Source organism: Ruditapes philippinarum, unplaced genomic scaffold (genome assembly GCF_026571515.1).
Source record: "Ruditapes philippinarum isolate M1 unplaced genomic scaffold, ASM2657151v2 ctg559_1_1_1_1, whole genome shotgun sequence".
NCBI classification, from domain to species: Eukaryota; Metazoa; Mollusca; class Bivalvia; order Venerida; family Veneridae; genus Ruditapes; species Ruditapes philippinarum.
This window is the reverse complement of record NW_026867237.1, coordinates 188,123-211,414: the sequence shown is the minus strand read 5'-3', so window position 1 is coordinate 211,414 and position 23,292 is coordinate 188,123. Positions and strand designations below refer to the sequence as shown.

At 32.3% G+C, this 23,292-nt stretch overlaps 1 protein-coding gene across 1 annotated transcript in view; it reads right to left on the bottom strand.

Annotated features, from left to right (window-relative positions):
* LOC132735384 (serine/threonine-protein kinase ATR-like) overlaps positions 1-23,292 on the bottom strand; it is a 54,514-nt gene that overhangs the window by 24,430 nt on the left and 6,792 nt on the right. Inside the window, exons 11-37 of the mRNA XM_060722324.1 lie at positions 22,246-22,379; positions 20,859-20,964; positions 20,407-20,507; positions 19,528-19,703; positions 18,849-18,916; positions 18,059-18,140; positions 17,302-17,396; positions 16,879-16,982; positions 16,262-16,360; positions 13,105-13,181; positions 12,549-12,656; positions 11,728-11,860; positions 11,204-11,365; positions 10,446-10,542; positions 9,902-10,093; positions 9,393-9,488; positions 8,005-8,109; positions 7,444-7,539; positions 5,760-5,930; positions 4,588-4,745; positions 3,756-3,875; positions 3,150-3,254; positions 2,658-2,772; positions 2,251-2,319; positions 1,602-1,744; positions 927-1,148; positions 251-368 (exon numbers count right to left, since the gene is read on the bottom strand). Coding sequence (XP_060578307.1) covers positions 251-368; positions 927-1,148; positions 1,602-1,744; positions 2,251-2,319; positions 2,658-2,772; positions 3,150-3,254; positions 3,756-3,875; positions 4,588-4,745; positions 5,760-5,930; positions 7,444-7,539; positions 8,005-8,109; positions 9,393-9,488; positions 9,902-10,093; positions 10,446-10,542; positions 11,204-11,365; positions 11,728-11,860; positions 12,549-12,656; positions 13,105-13,181; positions 16,262-16,360; positions 16,879-16,982; positions 17,302-17,396; positions 18,059-18,140; positions 18,849-18,916; positions 19,528-19,703; positions 20,407-20,507; positions 20,859-20,964; positions 22,246-22,379 — 3,252 coding nt within the window. The remainder of the gene's footprint in view (positions 1-250; positions 369-926; positions 1,149-1,601; positions 1,745-2,250; positions 2,320-2,657; positions 2,773-3,149; positions 3,255-3,755; positions 3,876-4,587; positions 4,746-5,759; positions 5,931-7,443; positions 7,540-8,004; positions 8,110-9,392; positions 9,489-9,901; positions 10,094-10,445; positions 10,543-11,203; positions 11,366-11,727; positions 11,861-12,548; positions 12,657-13,104; positions 13,182-16,261; positions 16,361-16,878; positions 16,983-17,301; positions 17,397-18,058; positions 18,141-18,848; positions 18,917-19,527; positions 19,704-20,406; positions 20,508-20,858; positions 20,965-22,245; positions 22,380-23,292) is intronic.

The following is a 23,292-nucleotide window of genomic DNA, read 5'->3' as shown; positions in this document are numbered from 1 at the left end:
TGATCGTCTTTATAAAAAAAATCAAATTAGACAAAACATGCTGAATATCTACTCACTTACATATAAAATATTATGTTTTGTTTGGTTTTACAGCACACCTACACAATTAAGGTTATATGGCACTGAAACAGAAAAGATGATTTTGGATAACCTTGAGTGTTGCAAACTTAAAGCAACACCAGTGGTCAAAATCACCTTACCTGCTGGAGCTAAGAGATAGAAATATTATGTATAGTAGTTTGTTACATACCTTTGAGGAGAGATAACCTGTCCAAGTGCTCACCCAATCCTTGAAAGAGTTACCTTTCTTAGAGCAATAAATTGGTTTCTGAAGTGAGGACCAGTTTTGGTCTGTTGCTAAAATGTATCTGAAATTATTTTTTTTATGTATTTCATTACTTATAAGCATATTAACAATCAATATTCTACTAATAAAAAAATGAATACTAATAAAAAACACTTTTCTACAAAACTGTAACCTTTCTGAAGAAAAAGAACAACAACAAAAAACCGTTCCTATATAATATAATCATATGGCAAATTCTGAATTTTGGCAATTTTTTCTTCATTTTCCACACAAACAAGAGCTATTGATAGAACAGAATGCTTGACTTCTCAGTGCTTGATAGTAAAACAAGAGCCTGTATAATGTAGAATTACACTAATTCTGTCAAAATTTATTATATCTATTATGCTCTTAAATAAGTGTGTGAAGTTTCAATCCAATCCCTCCAGTAGTTTTGGAGACATCAACTTGCATGCAAAAACTTAACTCGGGTGTATCGCTGATGCCTGGGTGTGAACAACTGCTCTACCTTTTTTTGGAATAGTCGAGCTAATTAGAAATAAACAACAATGGGAAGGTCAAACATTACATAATTCTTAAATTTTAATTGTTCCAATAAAAATTTCAACAAAGGACATACTTTGAACTTAATAATGGAATCAGAATCTCTTTGATGGGTTCTTTAAATTCGTTCCACAACTTCTGTGAATGTTTATCATCACTAGACTCAGATATCTTATACGTTGATAGTAACTCTTGCAGGGCATACGCTGAACAATCCTGGATTCTCGGAGTGGTGGCAGCAAGGTATGATTTTACTACCTCGTTGATCAGTGCCACTGCAAACTTGTCATCTTCTATGCTATAATTATATATTTAATTGATGATATTGTTATGTAAAGATAAATAAAGAAAAGTGAAGATAATTAAATTACTTTTCTTTACGTCATTAAATAGCTGTCAGTATCACTCACTGACACACAAAAACACAGTCTAGAACAATTTGAAAGTTTAAATAATTTTTTAGTGTAAGGAAAATGAAAATCTAAACTGGAATCAAACCAGATTCTGTTATATGGTTCTAAGAGCTGAAAAAAAATCATCTCAAATATTTTATCAATTAAAGTAAAATTGAACACCTTCATACAAAAGAATATCTAATTTAAGAATTTTTTATCTATTAAAAAATATAGCCTTAAATTTAAATTCAGGGATCAAATAGGACATAAAAAAACCATTTATCTCATTTGTACATACATCATGACTGGAGTTAGTTTCATCATAGTTCAAGGAAATCATGATTAAAAGATACTACCTGACATGGAGTTTGGCAAGTTCAGCCTTCGGGTTGTTGATTGAGAGTTCGAGTCTCCCAGGGTCAATACCGCTACAGTTACCCAGACACTCGGCATACAACCTTTGTGCCCTAACATCTGGTTCTCTACAGCCCTTCAATAACTGAAAACAGAATAGTCAATATTAATATTAAATATAGGAAAATTTTCTGTATCAAATACAGTGAAATAGATTTAAGCACAAAAAGAATGGTCATAAAAATACATTAACTAAGCATGTTGCATAATTATGTTCAAAACTTACGAAATATTACGAAAGCACATTCATTGAAATATCTACTAGCTTAAGTTATGGTCATATAAATAAAGATTATACAAATAAACTCTGGATGAAAGTTTAACAATTTTAAACAAGAAACACATGGTAAACTTTGCTTTTCAGTTACACCTTCACTGTGCAAGGCACATGGCATAAGATTAGAAGCAAAGTCTTGAAAAGTCCCTTGTAGGCCTTGAACACAAACATGTTTAGGGCAAGGAAAATTGATGATAACCGGTTATGGATGACTTAAATAAAGCTAATTTACTACAAAACATTTAAATAAGCTAAATACCAAGTTATTTCAAACTGAAAAATTCTTACACAAAGATATAGATCTATTATCTTACCACAGATATTAGAGATGAAACTGTCCGGTTAGCTGTCTCACTTTCCATCACTAACTGAAAGAATGCTTGCTGTAGAGGAGAAAATAAACATACACTTTAAACCCAAATACCTCTTATTCATATGGTGTAGTATCCCACTGTAAGTAGTTATAATGTGTGAAAGTTACAATAAAAATTTAATGGAAAAATGCATCTTTCTTTTTTTTTTAAGTTATATTTTTGAAAAACAAATTATCCTAGTAAAATGACATTTAGTACCTGTTAAACTGTTTTCCAGTGAAAAGAGGACTGTGAGTAATATTATAATCACAAACTGATAAACTTTCCGTAAGCTCTAAGCTAACTGAATCAGTCACTTTTATACAGGAGTGTACCTAAAGTTGTTTTTTTTCAAAAATATTCCCTACCCTTTCATCTTTGAGCAGTTTCTTCAGCTTAGAGAGGGCATGAAGCCTAACATCTAAACTGTCATGCTGAATCCCCTGCATAGAATGCTCCAATCTACTCTTAAAATCTGACTGACTGTAAATATATATCACACAGATTACTTTAGAAACAAATACATTTTATCACTTTCGTACAACATAAAATGAACAAACATCACCATACAGACTGTTGAACATAATATTATAGATTTTCATCACTAAGTAAACAAATAACAATTTATTTTACATTCAAGTTTGCTTACAGTATCGATAAAAGAATTTTCTAGTGAAATCATTTACCTTCCCATTTGCAAATACATAAACATGATTTTATTAACATTATTATATATAATAAATTCAATAAAAACAAATTCTTTTCTTTAGCTTTCGACTTTTTGTTTTCTAAAAAAAAATTGACATTTATAAACTTAATTTTTTTTTAATTTAAATTTTAAACAATACTTAGAAACCTACCTGGATGGTCCATCAGAATATTTCTTCAGTACAGTGTTAGCTTCAGTTAGTTCTGGCATATCTGGCAGGAAGTATATGTCATGAAAATGGCTCTTTAAGGCATTCCTGCACAATACAAGCAAATTTGTTAAATAACAGTCCCTGCTTTATAATACAAGTCAACTGAATGCAGAGCTTAGTATTAAAGACTCATTGGCAGGGATAAGTAAACAATTCAGTTACTTAAAACCCTAGCAGAAATAATGACTTGCCTATACTACAAGTACGGAGCCATACATGCATGGACATTCCATGCAGTATAACCAGGTACTAAATCAGCATTTTGATATCAAAGTACCTCACATTACTTATTTTTCATTTAACAGTTCCTAATTCAAAACTCAAAACATTCATAAAAGTATGGGATGATAAGGGTTAAATTCTTAAGAATTTGAATAAAAACTGTCTATTTTAAGTCATATACTGAAAAAATTGGCTAATTCACTTTATCATGGCCTTTTAATTGTCCAAGACTGTTTAATTTCAAAGTTGGTATCTTAAAATATATTTTGGAAATCAATTAGTCTAAGACATTATATATAAACTAAAGAGTAAGACTGGACATACCTGTTTTCTACTATCATATAGTTGAATATTTCTGCGACCTGTTTAGGTAATTGTTTCAGCAGTGGTAATAATGTAGCAATGATTTGTGGTAACATCTGACCAAGGAATGGTAGCTCCAAACTAACAAATACAGTTAAATCATTATATCATTGTTTTCATTGTTATGATTACCAATTCAAAACAAATTTGTTAATCACAAATGTACATGTACTAAGTTTAATGAAGGCAGACCACTTATTTGTAATCTGTGATCTGTTTTATATGTACTATTTAACATATTGACTTTCAAGCAGTGCATTATTGAGAATAAAAACAAGTTTGCATATTTTATCAGGATGAACACAAGATTAAAATCCAAAAATATGCTTTATAACATAGAAAATCATATGTGGGATCTCAAATGAATTTCTTGTAAGTAAATGTAGAGAATAATTTTGCATACAAAACTTCAACCATAAATTTGCAGAGTTCACAAGGGCACTGTAATTCAGTCCTTAACCAAGCTAAAATTATTGGCCTTGAAAAGTGACCTACAATATGGATCTCAAAGATGTGTGTAAAAAGAATACCTGCAGTGCTTAACCAGAAATGTAGATGTTATTTTTATCAAGTGTTTTAACAAATTAAGGGGTTAACAGGATGGCCCCATTATATTTTCAAACACTAAAAACTTAAAAACTAAACATCTCAAAGAGAAAAAAATCTTACAACTATTTAAAAACTCACATATGTCACATCATCAAATAAACATACATTCTTAAACTTCCCAGGGGGAAAGAAATAAATGATCAAAATTGTCAGTGTAAAAATAGTACACTCTATGGCCACTCACCTCCTAACAAAACAGTTCCAGCCTTTACAAGAGATTTCTGTGAATTCTTTATCTGTAAACTGTAGACCAATCCTCAATGTGTTCATCACTTTATGTCTTATACTACTGATGTTCTTTGATCCCATCAACCGTATAATAGATATCAAACTATCTAGAGCCTGTAAAATATAATCCGTCACATACATAAATATAATAGATAAATTGTTTTTTGTTTGTTTGTTTTGGGTTTTACGTCACATCAACACAGTATAGGTCATATCACGACGTTCCAGCTTTACTGGTGGAGGAAGACCTCAGGTGCCATTCCGTGCATTATTTCAGGCATGAACGGGCACCTGAGTAGAACCACCGACGTTCCATAAGCTAGCTGGATAGCTTCCTCACATGAAAAAATCCAAAGTCCCTGTTGGGATTCGAACCCACAGCAGTAAGGGGCAAGTAGTTTGAAGTCAATGACCTTAACCACTCGGCCACAGACACCCCTACATAAATTGGGCTTTTTAGACATTGCTAAAACTGTTTTAGTCATCTTGTGATATTCTTGCAAACAAATATCTCAAATATCCCTCCTTGCATTGAATCACATAATCTGCCATTTAAATGAATATAGTAGCTTTATTGTGTCTTCTAGAAAATATCAACACTGTTTTGGCAATCTGGTGATATTCTTGCAAAGAAACACCTAACGTATACCTCCATGCATAGGATCAGTTACCACTAGAACAGCCAATGTCTTTAGCAAAATACCCTGCACATGCTGCTTTGTCAGGAAGATTCAAAATAAGCAAGGGAAATAACTCCTTTCACATGGCTTGGTTAGCAAGCCTAAAAACTTCCATTAACAAGACAATACAACATCTCCAGCAAACATAATTGGTGAGATGCAAAATATACTAATATACCGTGACAATTTCACCACAAAGGCTTTCGTATTAAGAATTAAAAGTATTTCTATTTAGAAGTCATCAAAATAGGATTATTTGTATAGGAGAATTCTAAGTTATTTGATGATTAAAGTATAAAATCAGTGACTCAAAATAAAGACTGTGTTTAAAGTTTATCTTTTATATGACCAACTTTTAGCATTGCAAGAAACGATATGTCTTCTTTTTTTTCTCAGTAGATACAGCTTACAAGTATAATTCCTCAATACCAAAATGATCCTATCTTACAGGTCTTTTTTCCTCCATGGGTATGCTGGACTGTAGAAGCTGGGAGTCAAATTGAGCCAGAACTCCCAGTAATCTGGGCTGTAGATAATTCGCCATTTCCTCGCTAGTAGTGATTGGTCCATCTTTATACTGAATGTCATATGAGGACAAAATCTTCAAACCATGAAAAACCTAAAAATATAAAAGTAGCATGCTTCCAAGTATACTGATGCTAAAACACCTCTTATAATAAAAAGTGCAAAATCACTGCTGAAGAAATTTAAAGCCAAACAAAATGAAATACAGTCGAACTTCGTTCGCTTGAATTCGGGAGGGCCTGTGCAAATTTGTTCGAGCGATCGGTAGTTCGAGCGAACCGATGTTGAACAATAATTACATAGAACATAGGCTTAAGGTTTTCCAGCTTATATCGGTCAAATGATAAATACGTCAATAAAACTGTTTTTTTAGTACATCTGTTTGTCAAATACGTCATATTAAGAATTATTATCCTATTGAAAACACTATTAACGGTGCACGGTGTTAATCTATATTCATGCATATTGTAATTGGTTGAGTTTGATCGGGCGACCATTATCTAAACTGTGAACAGTGTTCAAGTTTATTATGGGATGAATTTTATTTTAAACAATGAATCGATATTAATCAATATTAAAAAAACAACATTTTACAGCAGCATTTATTTTTAGTCATTTACTAAAATAAACACACATACAAGTATCATTCTATAAATAGATTACACTGTTACAATTCACGTTACATGAACCACGGTTGTAATTAAAGCCGTCCGGGTAAACGTCATTTACTTATTTATTTACTTTGGGCATTTCAGGAGTTACTTTCTTTTTATCGTTACTTAAGACTGCAAATAAACAATTGTATCGTAACAAATAAATCGGTAAAACACCTTTTATTTTGTATCAATTAACCATAATTGCCTTTGTCACGATCACGAGGTGTTAAAAACATGTGTCGCCGACTGTCAATTATTTAGAACATGTCGACCCGCAACTTTTGTTGTCTGTTTGAGTTCGACCGAAAAGGTGTGATTTACACTATATTTCTGCCGAAGGGACCAGAGATCAGATTCGAGAGTTCGAGCGATGGGTGTTCGAGCGATCCGAGGTAGAACAGTATTTATTATATAGGAATTTTGCCGGGACTGGGCGATGAGTTCGAGCGAAGGGAGGTATTCAAGCGATCCGAGTTCGAGCGAACGTAGTTTAACTGTATACACAAAATTACTTTCTTATTATCTAACTAGATAGCATATCAAACCTTGAATTATAAACATGATCCAACCTTATTCAAAGTATAAGCTACATAATACAGTAGAACTCTGGAAAGTCGAAGTTCAAGGGACTTGGGTTAAAACTACGAGACTATGGGCTTTAACTTAATTATGATAAAATATTCTCAAATTACTCTATATGGACACCTAGAAACTCGACACGTCAAAAACCGATCTAAAATTCAAATCATATATAGATTTTTATATAGAATATATGGGTGTTGGGAATAAATCAAGACTTTCATACCGCTTCAACACATCAAGAATAACTAATCAAAATTCAATACAGAGAAGTTCTACTGTATCTGTTATAGATTTATAGTATCATAGAAACAGAAATGAGGAAGTGTTTACTCTTTACATATCATATAAACCATTTCATGAATATCATACCTGAGAATAATTTGTACCAAGATGTAGAAGTAGTTCATTATGAACTCTCTGAAAATCTATTCTCAATAAATCTGCCAGCTCAAACTTGGTTTCTTTCTGAAATAACAAGAAATTGTCAACATTTATCAAAATTCTTTTCTAAATATCCCATTAGCTGATCTATACAATTACTGATAAAAGCAATATAAAAGAAAAATAAAAGGTCTCGTAATTATATGCTACAATGTGTCAATCATTTTAGATAATCACATGGAAAACAAAGTTGTGAAGTTTCAGTAGTTTTGGAGACATGTACAAAACAACCAAAGGGTGTCAGTGTGCACTAGTCAAGCTAGAAGGTACAAAATAAAGTAATACAAAAATGAATATAGCTAGTTTAATAGCTTTCTCACATGAAAAAATGCTAAGCCACATGCACAGCTAGAAACATCAGCATTGAGAGGCCAATGACCTACATGTAAACCACCTGGCCACAGATGCCCCATGACCTTAATCACTTGAACAACGTTAAGCCCCTCATTAAAGTATATTCCACCAATAAAGAACATAATGAATTCATACCTGTAGGTATTGTATAGCTGCCTGAAGATCTGCTTCCTTCTGTTTGAAGCGTACCAGATATGAGAATACATACTTTGTATTGTTGATCAATAATTTACTGCGACTCTAAATAACGAGAAAAAAACAACAAAATGTACCTTTTCCTAGCATTTGAAATTTTCTGATATCATATAAACAATATAGTCAATACTGTTTTGTGAATGCTCTGATAAAGCACAGACATTGATGCATATTTTTTATTTTTACCCTGCCAAGTTTTTTTCATGTTCAAAAATATATTTTGCATGTTCAAAAATATATAAAGAATACAAATCGTTTTAGAACTTAATATATCTTAATGATAATTAAATATAACTCCGTGTTTCTATTTTTAATGCTGGTCCAGTAACGGAAATGGAGGCGAAACCTGTTGTTTTTTTTTTTCAAAGGAAAGGTGAACAGAAGTTTGGATCTTTTTAGAATGTGTGTTTTTTTTTGTTTTTTTTTCTATTTCATGGAAAACGTCACATCAATTTTTTTGTTGTTGTTGTTTTTTTTTCTCTCTCTCATAATATTGTCATCTAAATACTTTAATATCAATATAGATATATATAGAAGCAAACTGTAAATATTGCTCTGATGATGCGCAAAAAACATATATTTTCTTGTTTCTTCGCCTAACACATTAATTACGTAAACAAGTTTTGTATCTTTATAATGAACATTTTGTTATTTAAACTTGCCTGGGAAGGGCCTTCATTAATGTTGGTAAAACTTGTGGCCCAACCCATTTGCTTCAAACTGTTAACATACCTGTTTCCTTATCCGTATTTATTGTTTTCTGTTTTGTATTAATGTAATCTTTATGTTACATGTACATGTTTCAAGCAATAAAATATGATTAAATCAAATCAAAGTTTTTTTTAAATATTTTATCCCGTTTTAATTCAGGCATAGTCCTTTTTAAACTTAACAGATTACAAACTCAGAATCCTAAACTTCAGCTGTATGAAATCTTATTATAAAGCACTTATCTTCAAGCTGGCCTGGTTCTGTACCAATGGCACTTTTGTCATGATAAATGTAATGTTAGCATTCATTTAGGTATCATGGGTTCCAGCCTTATTCAGGTCACGACCATGTTTCTTCATATGACACCAGTACTGGTTAGTTCCAGAAAGCAGACTCAAAAGTTATTAACATAAGTTGCAAGAACTTGTTTTGCAATCAAGCTTAAATAAATATGTTTAAACCAAATGTTAGCATTCAAATAATTAGGTTATTCATTCAGCCAATCATCAAAATGATTTCCACTCTTTATAGTGTTCAGTAATTAGTACAATGTTTCACTATTACAATATCCACAATTTTTTTATGTGAGCACATGTGATTATAAGGTTTACACTTACTACTACAGATAGTTTTGTAGCTATCAGTTTAATCAGGTTGGATGCTGCAGTGGTCCCTTTACTCACCAGGTAAGGCACTATATACTTCTCTGTCCCCTGTAATATGTTCCCATGCATAATTGAAAACACAGAAAATATTGTGACCTTTTCACTAAAAGATCTTAACCAATATAAAATCAAGAATCTTCTAGACAGTAAAACAATGTTTGTTTAGTCAATAAAATGATCCATTTCATTTATACCTATATGTGGTTTTAATTTTTTATCATTAGCCTTTATCAAAATCAATGTATTATATAAACAAGCAAAATCTGTCACACAAATCCGAAATTTTTATTACTTCAGCAATGCTCTAAAGCATTATTTTAACAAACCAAGCACTTGGTATGAAACTGTTGTAACTCATAATGATATAATAAAGAAGTTACAGCACCTTTGCCAAAGGACATCAAAATATAATCCTAGATGCAGAAAATTGAAAAACTCAACATAATAAACCATTGTCTTACAGATAAGAAAGTTTTCACATCAGGAAATCCAAGGACTTGTGAGACTTCAATAAGAATATCTTCGGCTGATTTACTGAGTTTACCAATCTGAGCATTATGCATGGCTTCCACCAGAAACTTGCAGACGTCATGACGACATCTCATAAACAAATTCTGTGTAGTTGTATTCTTATGGTCAGCTATATCTTTCAACTGAAAAATAAGATTTGACTTGATACTAGAGTACAACCTATGCAGAGCAAAATCCTTTTGATGACAAAGAGCTTTAATGTGCTGCTCTCGAGATATTTAATTTATTGTGGATTCCTACTTTGGAAAGAAATGATATTGTTAGTGTGAAAAAAGGTTATTTCTTTATAAAAGGCCTGTTCTGCGATGCTCATGTTTTACATTAAGAATAAAATAGGTCAGAAAATATAATGTTTAATGTTTCTTTAAAACGGTTACTAAAACACTCTTTGTTTTAATACTGTATTGCTTAAATAATTTGTGACTATAACAACTTGTTGATTTTAAATTATGGTGATAAAGTAAAGATGTCTACCTCTTCGTGGGCTACAGCAGCTACAAGTGGTGTTATTGATAACATACTCTCTAATAACACAATTATCACCACCATCAACATCTCTCCCTCTGATACTCTATACAAATTGATCAATAAGATTATACATTTGTGTATTCTTTAATATTTATTTACAACAAATTTCAGGTTGACTAGGTATGTTATCACACCAATAGCAGTGTCATAAGAAAGCTTTCAAGCATTCACTATGGACCACAATACAGTATTTCCCTAAAACAAAGTTGGAACCAAATGATTTTTGAAACAGTAAAACCTTTGCTTAATGCTTTAATTGTATTGCATCTGTCTGGTGTACTTTATATACAGTATTGTTTTCTTCTATACAAATCTTAACTTTAAACTTACTGTAAAATGTATCTTTTTACTAAATATTATTCACCAGTAAAGTGATGTGGATAGCATATAAGAATTCTGTAACTGTATGATCATGTTCGACAAGTACTATTTCTCACAAACTTCCTGTTTGTTCGAGTTCAGGGACAGTTTGTATAAGTAGCTCAGTTATACTAACTGGCTAATAGCAAACATGTGTTCAATTAATTATTCTGCTATTATTATTCAACCAGTAACATTCAAATTCTCAACATAGGCAATAGGTAGAACAAATGACATCAGACAGTCTTTAACTACTTTGTCATTGTTATAAATGTTATAAACCAGTCCCTCAAACTTACAGACCAATCATTAGCTAACAATATAATGAGTGGTCAATAACTGACCTTCCTAGCTGTGCTATAGTCAGCAGTACCGTCTCCTGTAGTCTAACATTACTGTCTTTCTGGGCCCGGGAAAATGCCTCTCGTAGCTTACTGAGAACCAGTTCATTGGTTCCCTCGGATCCTTCAACTGTAGAATCTCCCAACAAGTACTGGATAACCTTGCTGTAAGATATGAAACATGCAAGTTATAAGTTCAAACAATGTAACAACTGCACTGCTCTTTGGACTGTGAATCAGAACTGCATTATATCCTTCCATTTGTAAACAAATGCAGCCATCTTTAAATTAAAATTGCATGTTCTTTATTATAACTCTTTGTTAGAAACGACTGAAAACCAGATATTTGTATTAGCATGCTCCACAATTTTCTGCTTCATTTGGTATATGTTGCTAGCAAAACAATGGTTATAGTGAACTTGTAACTCAAAGCTAGTGAAATTTTTATGAAGTTTTATTGAAACGACACAATTGATATTGCGTAAGCAAGCTGTTCCTACCACTAACTCTATTATATAAAGAATTACCTAAAGGCAGTGCGAACATCATAATCCGTATCCTCTATCAGATTCAGGGCTGTGTTGAGGACACTAATTGTTGCTGCATTATTCTTCCTTACACCAATATGACCAAACATACGTCTCATACTTCTTACTAGGGCTGTAATTACATTATATTAATTTCTTATTTCATTAAGGTATGATGCACTTAATCATTCTTTGAAAATGATGGCTGATTTTCAAAAGATGTGATTATTTTTTTTATTTATCAAGTGATGGTAAGTTTTTCATAATATTCAACACCAACAAGTCAAATGCATCTTTGGAAACAATGGACATCCATTAGACAAAATTTGATGTCTCAACCCAAGTCTTTATTTTCAATCAACATAAATCATTGTACTTGCCAAGCTACCATTGATGTTCATGGAACATATTTACCTTGTTTCTTGGTATTTCTGTTTTGTTTTTATGGGGGGGGGGGGGGGGGGATTTTTAGGGTTTTTTATAGGTTTGGCTTTACATCGCAGAAACTGTATAGGTCATATGGTGACTTACCAGAATTATTGATGGTGGAAGACCTTATAGGTGCCCCTCAGTTGGATTTTTTGTTAACAAATTCAAGTCTCTGGAGAAAATTGAACCCAAAACAGTGGGGTGCTAAATTAGTTTATTGGACTTGCACAGCTTCGAATTTGAAACAGAACATTTGAAATTAAATAGGTATCAATATCAAAATACAAAACTTAGGATTCTAACAGTATAGAGCCTTGTCCGACTGCTGGCCTTGCACTTATGTGTTGGCAAGAACTATTCACTTCATAAAGTTAAGAGTTTAGGAAACATACCTGACTTTATGTCTGATTTATCACTGTTTACAAGATGCAGGAAAGGTAGAAACATGTTAGCATCCACAAGTCTGGACCTTTCTTTAGAGCTTCCAGCAGTATCAATCACTGGAATAAGATATTATTAATGTGTATGAAAATTAATGGTTGATATTTATTTCAAAAGACCTAAAAAAGCCCTCAACTACATCAAATTATATCTGATTGACCTACCAATTGGTTTTGCAAATCCTCCTAATTAGAAGCCTAGTTCAATTTCTAGCAGGAACGCAGTCCCAATAAAAGATCTATTTTTTATTAGTTTTTATATCACACCAACACAGTAAAGGTCATATGACTACTTTCAAGCTTAACAGGTGGAGGATGACCTCAGGTGTCCCTTGTGCATTATTTCAGGTACAAATCAGCACTCGAGTAGAACCACTGATGTCCCATAAGCTAGCTAGAAAATGTCTAATTTAAAACTATGGACCTTGCCATTCATCATATGGAGGATCATTTTAGAGAAAAGAAATACAAGTTAACACAGAAAACTATGATATCTTGATAAACTTACTAGTAGAGCAGTCACAGGAAAGACAACCTACTGCAACATTCTTGTACATAGGATCTACCATACTTATCTCCCTTGACCTGATAAATGGAACAATGAGTTTCAAATAACAAGTTACATTCCTGAACAATTCTGTAATAGCTATTTGAATTGCTATTAAAAACTAGAAATGTGTCCATAGGACACGGATGCCCCCACATGCCACTGTTCTGTCAATCTTATGACTCTAGGTCAAATATTTTTTGGACTACATGTGCCACAAGTTGAAAACTAAAAATCAAGACAGGGCCATAGTTCTGTAAAATTTGGCCGCAGCAAAAATTCCTTCCTTTACTACCATCTACACATTAAGGTTGTTCATCCCTGGAAGTTTAAGCAAAATCTGCCATCCTGTTTAAGAGGAGTTGCGTTCACAAAATTTCTACATAGTATGGGATATAATGAAAAAATCAACAAAGGGCCATAATTCTGTTAAATTTGGTTGCAGCAAAAATTCCTTCCTTTACTACCATCTGCACCTTAAGGTTGTTCATCCCTGTAAGTTTAAGCAAAATCTGCCATCCGGTTTAAGAGGAGTTGCGTTCACAAAATTTCTACATAGTATATAGTGAAAAAATCAACAAAGGGCCATAATTCTGTTAAATTTGGTTGCAGCAAAAATTCCTTCCTTTACTACCATCTACACCTTAAGGTTGTTCAGCCCTGTAAGTTTAAGCAAAATCTGCCATTCGGTTTAAGAGGAGTTGCATTCACAAAATTTCTACATAGTATATAGTGAAAAAAACAACAAAGGGCCATGATTCTGTTAAATTTGGTCGCAACGAAAATTCCTTCCTTTACTACCATCTACACCTTAAGGTTGTTCATCCCTTAAGTTTAAGCAAAATCTGCAGAGATCGGGAAAGTCCCGCGACCTGCGACATAGTCGCATTAAAATGATTTTTGTCACATTGATAAGTCTGCAGATACGACATTAGGTTGCATGAAAAAACAATGAGGAGACAAGTAATTTCTAAAATGCAAATTTGACATAAGAAATTCAGCGAAAGCAGTAAAGTCTGACTGTTTGTCAATCAATTAGTGACACCAAATAAATTTCAAAGTGACAAATTTCTTTGCTCCACCTACAGGTACAGTAGGCAGGACTAATTATCTGCATTAAACCAGTTTAAACCAGTTATCTGCCAACACCACGTGGTACAGTAGCTATGAGTTAGCACCGTCAATTTTTCATGCTTTTCTGTTTGAAATATCATTAATATTCTGTCGATTGAAAAGCAAGGCAGTCAGTTTTTAAATGTCCAAAATAATTTTCAAAAGTTTAGATTTTCCATGCATTTGTAGTTATTAAAGCATTAGCTTCCATTCTTCCATTGTTTGCCGTTTCCATCGGACATCAGTCCAAAAACATTTTAGATTAAAAAGTTCATTAATTTTTTTTTTAGTATCTTCCTTCCTTAACAAAAATAATCAAAACCTTTTCTTTTTGTGTTTAAAATCAAGTTTGGTGACTTCAAACTTTATCCACAGCAAAAAAGTGTAACTATTTATAGTTGCACTGAAAAAAATAATCTGCGGTAAATCTAGGTCATCATAACCTGCCTTTGAAACAATAACAAAGTGAAACATGAGCTGAAGTGATGTTTATTACATCACTACAATAATTGACAGGTCACTAGCCAATCAGATATCTGAACTGCATGACTTCTGTATGCTGTGAGTCCCTTTGATGTAGTTGTCAAAAAAAAGACAACAATGAATGCTACTTAGGAGCCATTCAGTGCAAATAAAACGATGGACATTACACATTACGTCATTATATTACTTGATGTGTTACGGAAAGGTACTTATAAAATGTTGGATTCATTTTAATTATGATTCTTTTTATCTTACTTATCTTCAGCAAATAAACAAACTGCTTGACACCAAAAAATTACAACAACAAATATTATGTATTAAACCATGATGTTCATTCAAATAGGACCAAATTATCAAGTCTGCAATTGTTGGTGAAATTAACCTACCTACCTCCTTGTCAAGCCTCAGATATAAGTGTCAATACAATCAGAAATAAACAAACTAGTTAATTAATTAGGAGAAGAACCTAGCTGAACTGTGTCAAATTTTTTTTTTTGGTCTCTAGGTTAAAAATTATGAAATCTGTACAGAAAAATATTCCAAAAGTGTCCGGTTGATGGTCTCCGACCAGTATCCGTACTTTATAATCATTAAGAAAAACATGTCTCATTAGTTTTGAACAACATCTCATAACATTTAAAAATGTCTCATAAGTTTTCCAACAGGTGGAGACATAGTCTCATCTGCAAAAATTCTTTCCTGATCTCTGAATCTGCCATCCGGTTTAAGAGGAGTTGCGTTCATAAAATTTCTACATAGTATATAGTGAAAAAATCAACAAAGGGCCATTATTCTCTTAAATTTGGTCGCAGCAAAAATCCCTTCCTTTACTACCATCTACACATTAAGGTTGTTCATCCCTGTAAGTTTAAGCAAAATCTGCCACCCGGTTTAAGAGGAGTTGCGTTCACAAAATTTCTACATAGTATCTAGTGAAAAAATCAACAAAGGGCCAGAATTCTGTTAAATTTGGTCGCAGCGAAAATTCCTTCCTTTACTACCATCTACACATTAAGGTTGTTCATCCCTGTAAGTTTAAGCAAAATCTGCCATCAGGTTTAAGAGGAGTTGCGTTCACAAGATTTCGGGACGTACGGACGGACGGACAAGTGCAACGCTATATGCTCCCACATTGTGGGGGCATAATAATCAAAAATTCACGACTCAAGTCAAAAGCTGTCAAGCATAAATAAAATTATATTTATAGGCTCTGTGAATAACCAGCCAGAATAGCAGATCGTGTTCTATTTGTTTCCGGGTATATTTCTCAATTATTGTTCGGATCAATTTGTTTCTGAGTACAAATCTAAATCATCATATGCATATCTTTCTGTTTTAAGAGCCCCAAATGATCTATGTAAGAAATTCAAATTTTTATCTTTTCAGGCTTTTGGACCTCAGTGGAATTCCTTTAATCTACAAGTCCCTGACATGTTAAGATTGACAAATACAAATTAAAAGGCCATTCAGCATTGTAAGCAAGTAGGAGAGATGTTAAAGTATGAAAAAATTCAAAATTTACTTGTTGATAACAGCCTTTCTGCTAACAACACAAGCCAGAGGTCCACACACTGCTGCAAGAGATCTGTGGATATTTTCTGACTTGTCCTCAACACATGGGCTGAAACACAAATTATCTACACATTAAAAACTAATCAAGAGTATACATTCTGTCATATTTTTTTTTTTAGACAAAACCAACAATTGTAATAATTTCTGTAAATTCGCCGAAAACTTCACTTTAACTCTGTATTATCTAACATATTGTAAATAAATGAATACAGCAGCTAATGTACAACTTCCACACACACTTGGTATGCTAATACAAATTCTATTTCTATTTTATATTTACATGTAGCACTCCTCACTGGTACAGCATCCCAGATGGAATTGCAGTTATCCAACAATGTGTAATTTGCATACTTAAGAGAGTCCTATAAATATGGCAGATTGAAAATTTACTGCTTTTGATCATTTACTTAACTTTGATTGATAAGTGTTCTTATAAGAAAAGATGTAGCAGTCAAACCAGTAAAATAAGACAGCTAAACTAAGTCATCTTCATTCTTAAGAATTTATGGAAAAATTAAGTACCATCGTACATAAAGGGCACCACCATATGTATTGTAAATAACTTACTGTAGTATGTCATACACTAGATGGTTAGCATTAGGTCCGAGGTGAAATAACACTATTGGGAAAACGTTGATAGCTGTCTGTTTTACATCAACCACAGTGTCACACTATATGTATATAAATAACAAAATCTATTATTATAAAATGAGAGAATAATCATTTTTCAGATATTTTATGATTTTATAATAAAAATAAGACAATATTTATCTAAAACTTCATGATTTTATATTTTCATGACAACATTTTTTTGTACAATTTCTATGCTTAAGAAAAAACATTTGAAGAAGAAAAGTAGAAGCTTAACTGAAACCAGTCCGAGTCTCATGGAGTGAGACAAAACCACCTGAGCACCAGACGATAAACAGTGCACGGTATTGAGTGAATAAGATTAAATAAGTAAATGCTAGGAAATTAAGTTATACATACCAATGCCTGTCTGAACACATGTACTCGCCATTTTGGAGCCACTTCCTTGGGCAGCAAGGCAAGAACATTCAAACATTCACAGTTGCTTATGCAGCCTGAAAATAAAGTAAGAGCTTCTTTAAGCATCATTCAGAATCAGTCCTATTTGAGCGAGTTTACAATATAATCAAATGTTATACAATTAAAGCTCCCACGTTTACAATTTTTTGTAAACGTTTACACGATTGCTAAGAACCGAAACGATACCGTTTAAACGGTGGTACCTCTATGTACTATACACATCATGTATTTGAGTCGCCAAATGATGTCTTTCTTTCTATTTTTTACACATGTACAAATAAAGAATGCGCAGGGCTCATCACGATTGAGTCAGCACATTGTAACCCCATTTTTTACCAAACATGTATTATGTCACGAGCAATTTTGCACCGTAATGCTGTGTGGAGGGTTGTAAATACCTATTTTCCGTTTGTTTACTTTGGAATAAACCACTAGAATTGATAAAATCCATGATTACAGGCAATGATTAATAAATTTTGTAAGACAATATGGTCATTTCGATTAAACGGTAAACAATATCGTAAACGTTTATGAATGAAAATCAAAACGAATCCGTTTAAACGTGTAATCGTGGGGGCCTTATATACAATATTTACATCAAGAATCACAATTAAGTATAAATATTTAATTTAATATTCTACAGAAGATTATATAATAAAATGTCATTTACACAAGAATTAAGCAAAATACAAGTTACCGAGTTTTGGTACAAGCATGCCAGCTATTTTCACAATATCTCTAGAGTTGGTTGGCTTCAGATCTATCCAGGATGGATCATTCTATAAATAAAAGGAAAATCAAGAAAAATAAGTAAATTTTAACGGAAATTTTTAACCGCATGACTCAATAAACATTTTGTGCTCAAGAAGTTCAATTCTGCTTTTTTTTTGCCAGTAATTTTTGACAGTTGTTCTGATAAAACAACATAAAGCGAGTCATCATGAGGATTTTAAAACAATGACATTAAACAGAATTTGAATTGCTCCCCTTTAATAAGCCAAGTAATTTGAAATATCAAAATTTTAAAATTGGTAAATTGTCTTTTCATGACAAATTCTGAACTGTAATATTGTTGGCTAAGACTTGTGGAATAGATCATTGGTAAGTCTTTATGTACTTATGTATAACAACACTGATAATTAGTCTACAACTTCCTAGCCTTAATTCAGCACAGAATGGAAATGTAGTTTTGTGATTTAAAGTTTAATGGCTATAGGTAAGGGGCTTTCTTATAATGCTTGAACAGCCTGATCTGGTAATGATTCAATATCTAAAGAGCGTTATAAAATACTAATAGTTTGTACACTTGCCAAAAAATTACTCTGAATAAAAACAAATATTACTTTGTAATGTTAAGAGTTTGATATCCACTAGGGAAAGTAAAAGAGAGCATTTAAATTATCTATAACACTGACTATGTCATCAAAAGTTAACTACTAAAGGGCCATCATAACTACATAACAAAATAACATAACAAAATATCTTACAAGTAACCATGGTAATGAGACAATCCATGCTAGCGTCTGATACATATCTGGATCATATTCTACGTGTTCTGAAAGCAAATTACATTTATATATAAATTCTTACATCTATATTCACACCATCGCATGATAACTTGTTAACAGCTTAAAATAAAGCAACAGTCTTTAAAAAATATTTTTTAAGTTTCATGTAGCACCAATATTTCCAGCATCATATGGAATAATGGTGACTTTTAGCTTTACTGGTGAAAGAAAAGAATCTTAAGTCCCCAGAAGGATTCAAACTTACAGCAGTAAGAGGCAAGTGGTTTGAACATAACACCTCAGCTACAGAAAATACTTTAATCATCTCAGATTTGCGTCTTTAATGAATCTTACACAAGTGCATTCTTGGTCTCAAAACTTCAAATTTCCCTATATGAATAAATGGTGCAGGACTGGTATATGTTTCAGCCACAAACATAATTCTCCACCAAAATTTTGGATGTTAATTCAAACTGATAGGTCAAACTCAGACTGTAATTGTGTCAAAGCTCTAACTTAAGGTGCAAAGCTCTCAATAAAAGGGCAAAGCTCTATATTCAACTAAGGTAAAGGTTATGAATGTAAAGAATTGTAGCTAATATGGAATAGAGAGAGCTAAGACTATTTAGCACCAGGTTTTCAATATAACACTTCATACCTTGTACAATAAGTAGAGCTCCTATACATTTTACTATGGAGATAAAGCAGGAATTTATTTCAGCAGACGGTTTCTCAACTACAGTCAGGTATTGTAGTACACGGAATAGCAACCCACATATCTCATTACAACTCTCCAAACTTAACCAGGACGTCAACTTTGTAAAATCTGTTTGCCTGAAGACATATCATATTATCTTGTAAATATTCATAAAATCCACAACATAGATATTTTGTTTTGAAATTTTGTTCTACAATCAACTTTTTACGATAAACCAGACTTTTTACGATAAACCAGAAAAGGAAATTTATTATTCAATTCATAAAAAATACTTTCATTGCACATGTACCTGACAAAAATTGAGACTTGGCACACTAACTAAGCTAAGTAGGTTGGCTAATGTCATAATAAGTTTTTCAAAGTGATATTCCTACATCACAGGGTCTTTTCCAGGTATTTTGGAAAATGCCCCTGGCTTATATTGTGGAAAATATGCAGCATTTTGAGAAAATAAAGAAATCTTTTTCTACCTGTATATGAATTGTTGTTTTATTTTTATGTTTTATCAAATAGCCTGTCACATTCTTTAAAGAAACAATGAATACAGCTAAATTTTCAGAAAATGAACCAGTTTGATTTTCTTTTGGCTGCTGTTGGAAATATTTTCTTCAAAATTGTTTTTGCTGCTATTGTGAAAATTTTCTAGAAATGGGAGGAAATAGAGGTCATTTTGGATTGACAATGGGGCCACATATAAGCCCTTTTTGATTGGGTGATGATGCCCTGCATCAATATGTACACATGTACAAAGTTAAACTGAATGAAAACTGAATTTAGTACTTATAATATTGAAAACCAGTGTATGCATGACAATGTTACCTTTGTTTAACAGCCTCTGTATTTTCACTATACATCTGTATACATGTTGATACTATTTCTAGAATGATCTGAACCCCTTCCATCTTCTTACATACATCTTCCTGAAACATACAGTATACAAACTTGAAAAAAAGTACAGATCTGGTCAAAGTCTTTCAGTACCTGTCACAATCGTTTCAGCATTTTAATGTTAAAATATTGAACAATTCCAAATGCAATGTTAAAAAGCATGATATGTACATTGTACAAGAATAATAGCAATAGTTTACTTTACTGATGCTATTTTTCTTTCTGCAAAGTGTTATCTGGAATACATTTTGATATATTGAATGCAAAATACCAACAATATTTCAAATTGGATTGCCAGATTTTTAGTCAGCCAGATATTTATAAATTCTTGCATTAAGCCAGGTACAAGTATATATCTCTCACATGACTTAGATAAAACAAACCTGTATATCTTCTTCAAGGAATTTATTGAGTTTTGACTTCAAAACTTTGTATGTAATACTCAGTCCCTCAATTCTCACAGCTGACCTTGGACCTTCATCCAACTTTCTGGAATAAATTTGTAATTGTTAATACAGTAACAATTATTGGTATCAATATAAAGATGGAAATCGACTAAAGTCTCCATCTGGAATGCATGGAACAATCTGTTTCAAACCAAGTCAATGATGTGTGAATATAATAACTGGAACAAAATTTAAAGAATATTGTTTGATTTTATCAACCTGTCAAATGCATCCTGATTACACGGTCTATGCACACAATATATTAATTTCCAACATATATTTGGTAAGTTTTGTGAGATGTACGCAGTAAGTTGTGATTTAATTTAATTTGTGTCTGAAATAGCTATACTGACCTTTGCAGCGCACTCGGGTGAACTACTGGTTTATAATATTTAAATGACCTACCAGCTGTAAGTTCGAGACCGCGTATGTCAATGTTTTTTTTTCTCATTGATAGTTTCAACATTATTGAAATCTGATTGTTTTTTTATGATGTTCTCTTTTTTAAATATGTTTTGCAATTATTTTGGTAAAGTCTATACACTTTTTGAATAACATGTTGTATGAATTAATAATTTATATTCATTCCAATTGAAAATGATAAATGTCATTTCAGTGCCATAAAACGCAATACAAATCGAAAGAAAACAATGTTTCTTATTTGCTTTAATCCCTGTAGACAATTTTGCAAACAACTGGCCATTTCCGTATAAATAAACATCAAAATATAGAAATAATAGGTTTAAAAATAATGGTAACAGCAGGGATCGAACCACAGATCTCTGGAATATAAGGCAAACGCTTAACTGATTGTGCTATCGCAGATGTGACACCGAACGTTCATTAAGCTAGTGTGACTTTTTCAAAACATTAGTTCTATACTCCACATTAATTTTCGTAACTACATGGACGAAACCGAAGTGTGATCGAATATTTAAATGAGTGCTATAATGTATTCATAATTGACAGGTCAATAAAATCAGACTATACTAAACCATATTTCAACCTATTTATCACTATACCACTGTCTTCTTTAACATTTTTTTAAAGTACACAAGCACCATGGTATGTTTTACTTCTCTCTGTAAATAATACTACCAATAAATAACAAAGTGTCATTGAAATAATATAGCATACAGCTTTTTATGTTATAGTAACTTTTTTACAAATTTTATCAGTTTTCTAAGGACTAACAATAAAGAAGGTGCTCAATTATAGATCCATCAAACACCTTCAAACCAATGATAAGAAAACTCTTTCAAAACAAATGATATCAAAGTTAAGAATACATTTCTGCTTTTCAAACTCAAAAAAGAAATCATACCTTTTCCTTGAAAGTTTTCCGCCAGTATTTGGGGTTTGGTCATCTGTCACCAATGATCTTTTATTGCCAAGGTTATCTGGACATTTCACCGACAAGTCGCACATCACTGCCTTCACTAATGGTCCAACCATGTACTACATAAAGAAATTTATTTTCATCTTCTATGGAAAAATAATTATTATGGTTGTATACTAATACAGTAGAACTTAAAACTACAATTATTTCAGTTTACTTAAGAAATAATATATCCCAAACTGTGATTTTATCGCTCAATAACATCACTGTTTGGAGTTCAGATGCGAGGAATTATATCACAAGGGCATAGCCTGAGTGATATAATGATGCGCATCCGAACGACAAACAGTGATGTTATCCAGCGATAAAATTGCCGATTTGGATATATTATTTCGATTCTAACACGACATAAACAAAAAATGCTGCCTTACCTGCTATTAAGCAAAATTGCGCCTGATTTGATTCCGTACTTATTGTCAGCGCGTCGGATTTTATAGTTCTTACGTCACATGTATAATGATTACGTCACATGTCTAAATATAGAGCGTCAAACAGTGACTCTATTGCATAATAACACACACTTTCGGTTCTTCTATGTTCAATAGGGAAAAATGCGGGTCGTGTTAGAATATGTGTCTAAGTTAGCTGAAAGTCCTGATTTTGTCCATTCTATATCTTTCTTGAAACCTTTTTATGAGTAGAATATTTATGTGTCTATTTTCTTGTTACTATTTTTTTTTATTTGCAAAGTTTTTACACTATCCGTGTAGAATAATAAAAAACTTTTTACCATAAATGAGTCCAATTTCTTAAATAATTCATTTAATAACTTTGATCTCAAGTTATTTTTCACAACTTTACTAGCCATGATCATGATTGCAATGAACTTTTAAGATTGGTGAACATTTGTTCCAACAGCCTTTGTATGCATTCCAATGAGAGAGAATACACTTAAACAGTAATCTTTCTAATTGCCATAGGTAGTATTAGAAAAAAAACATTACAAATTAGTTTTGTTTTGGATGTCCTGAA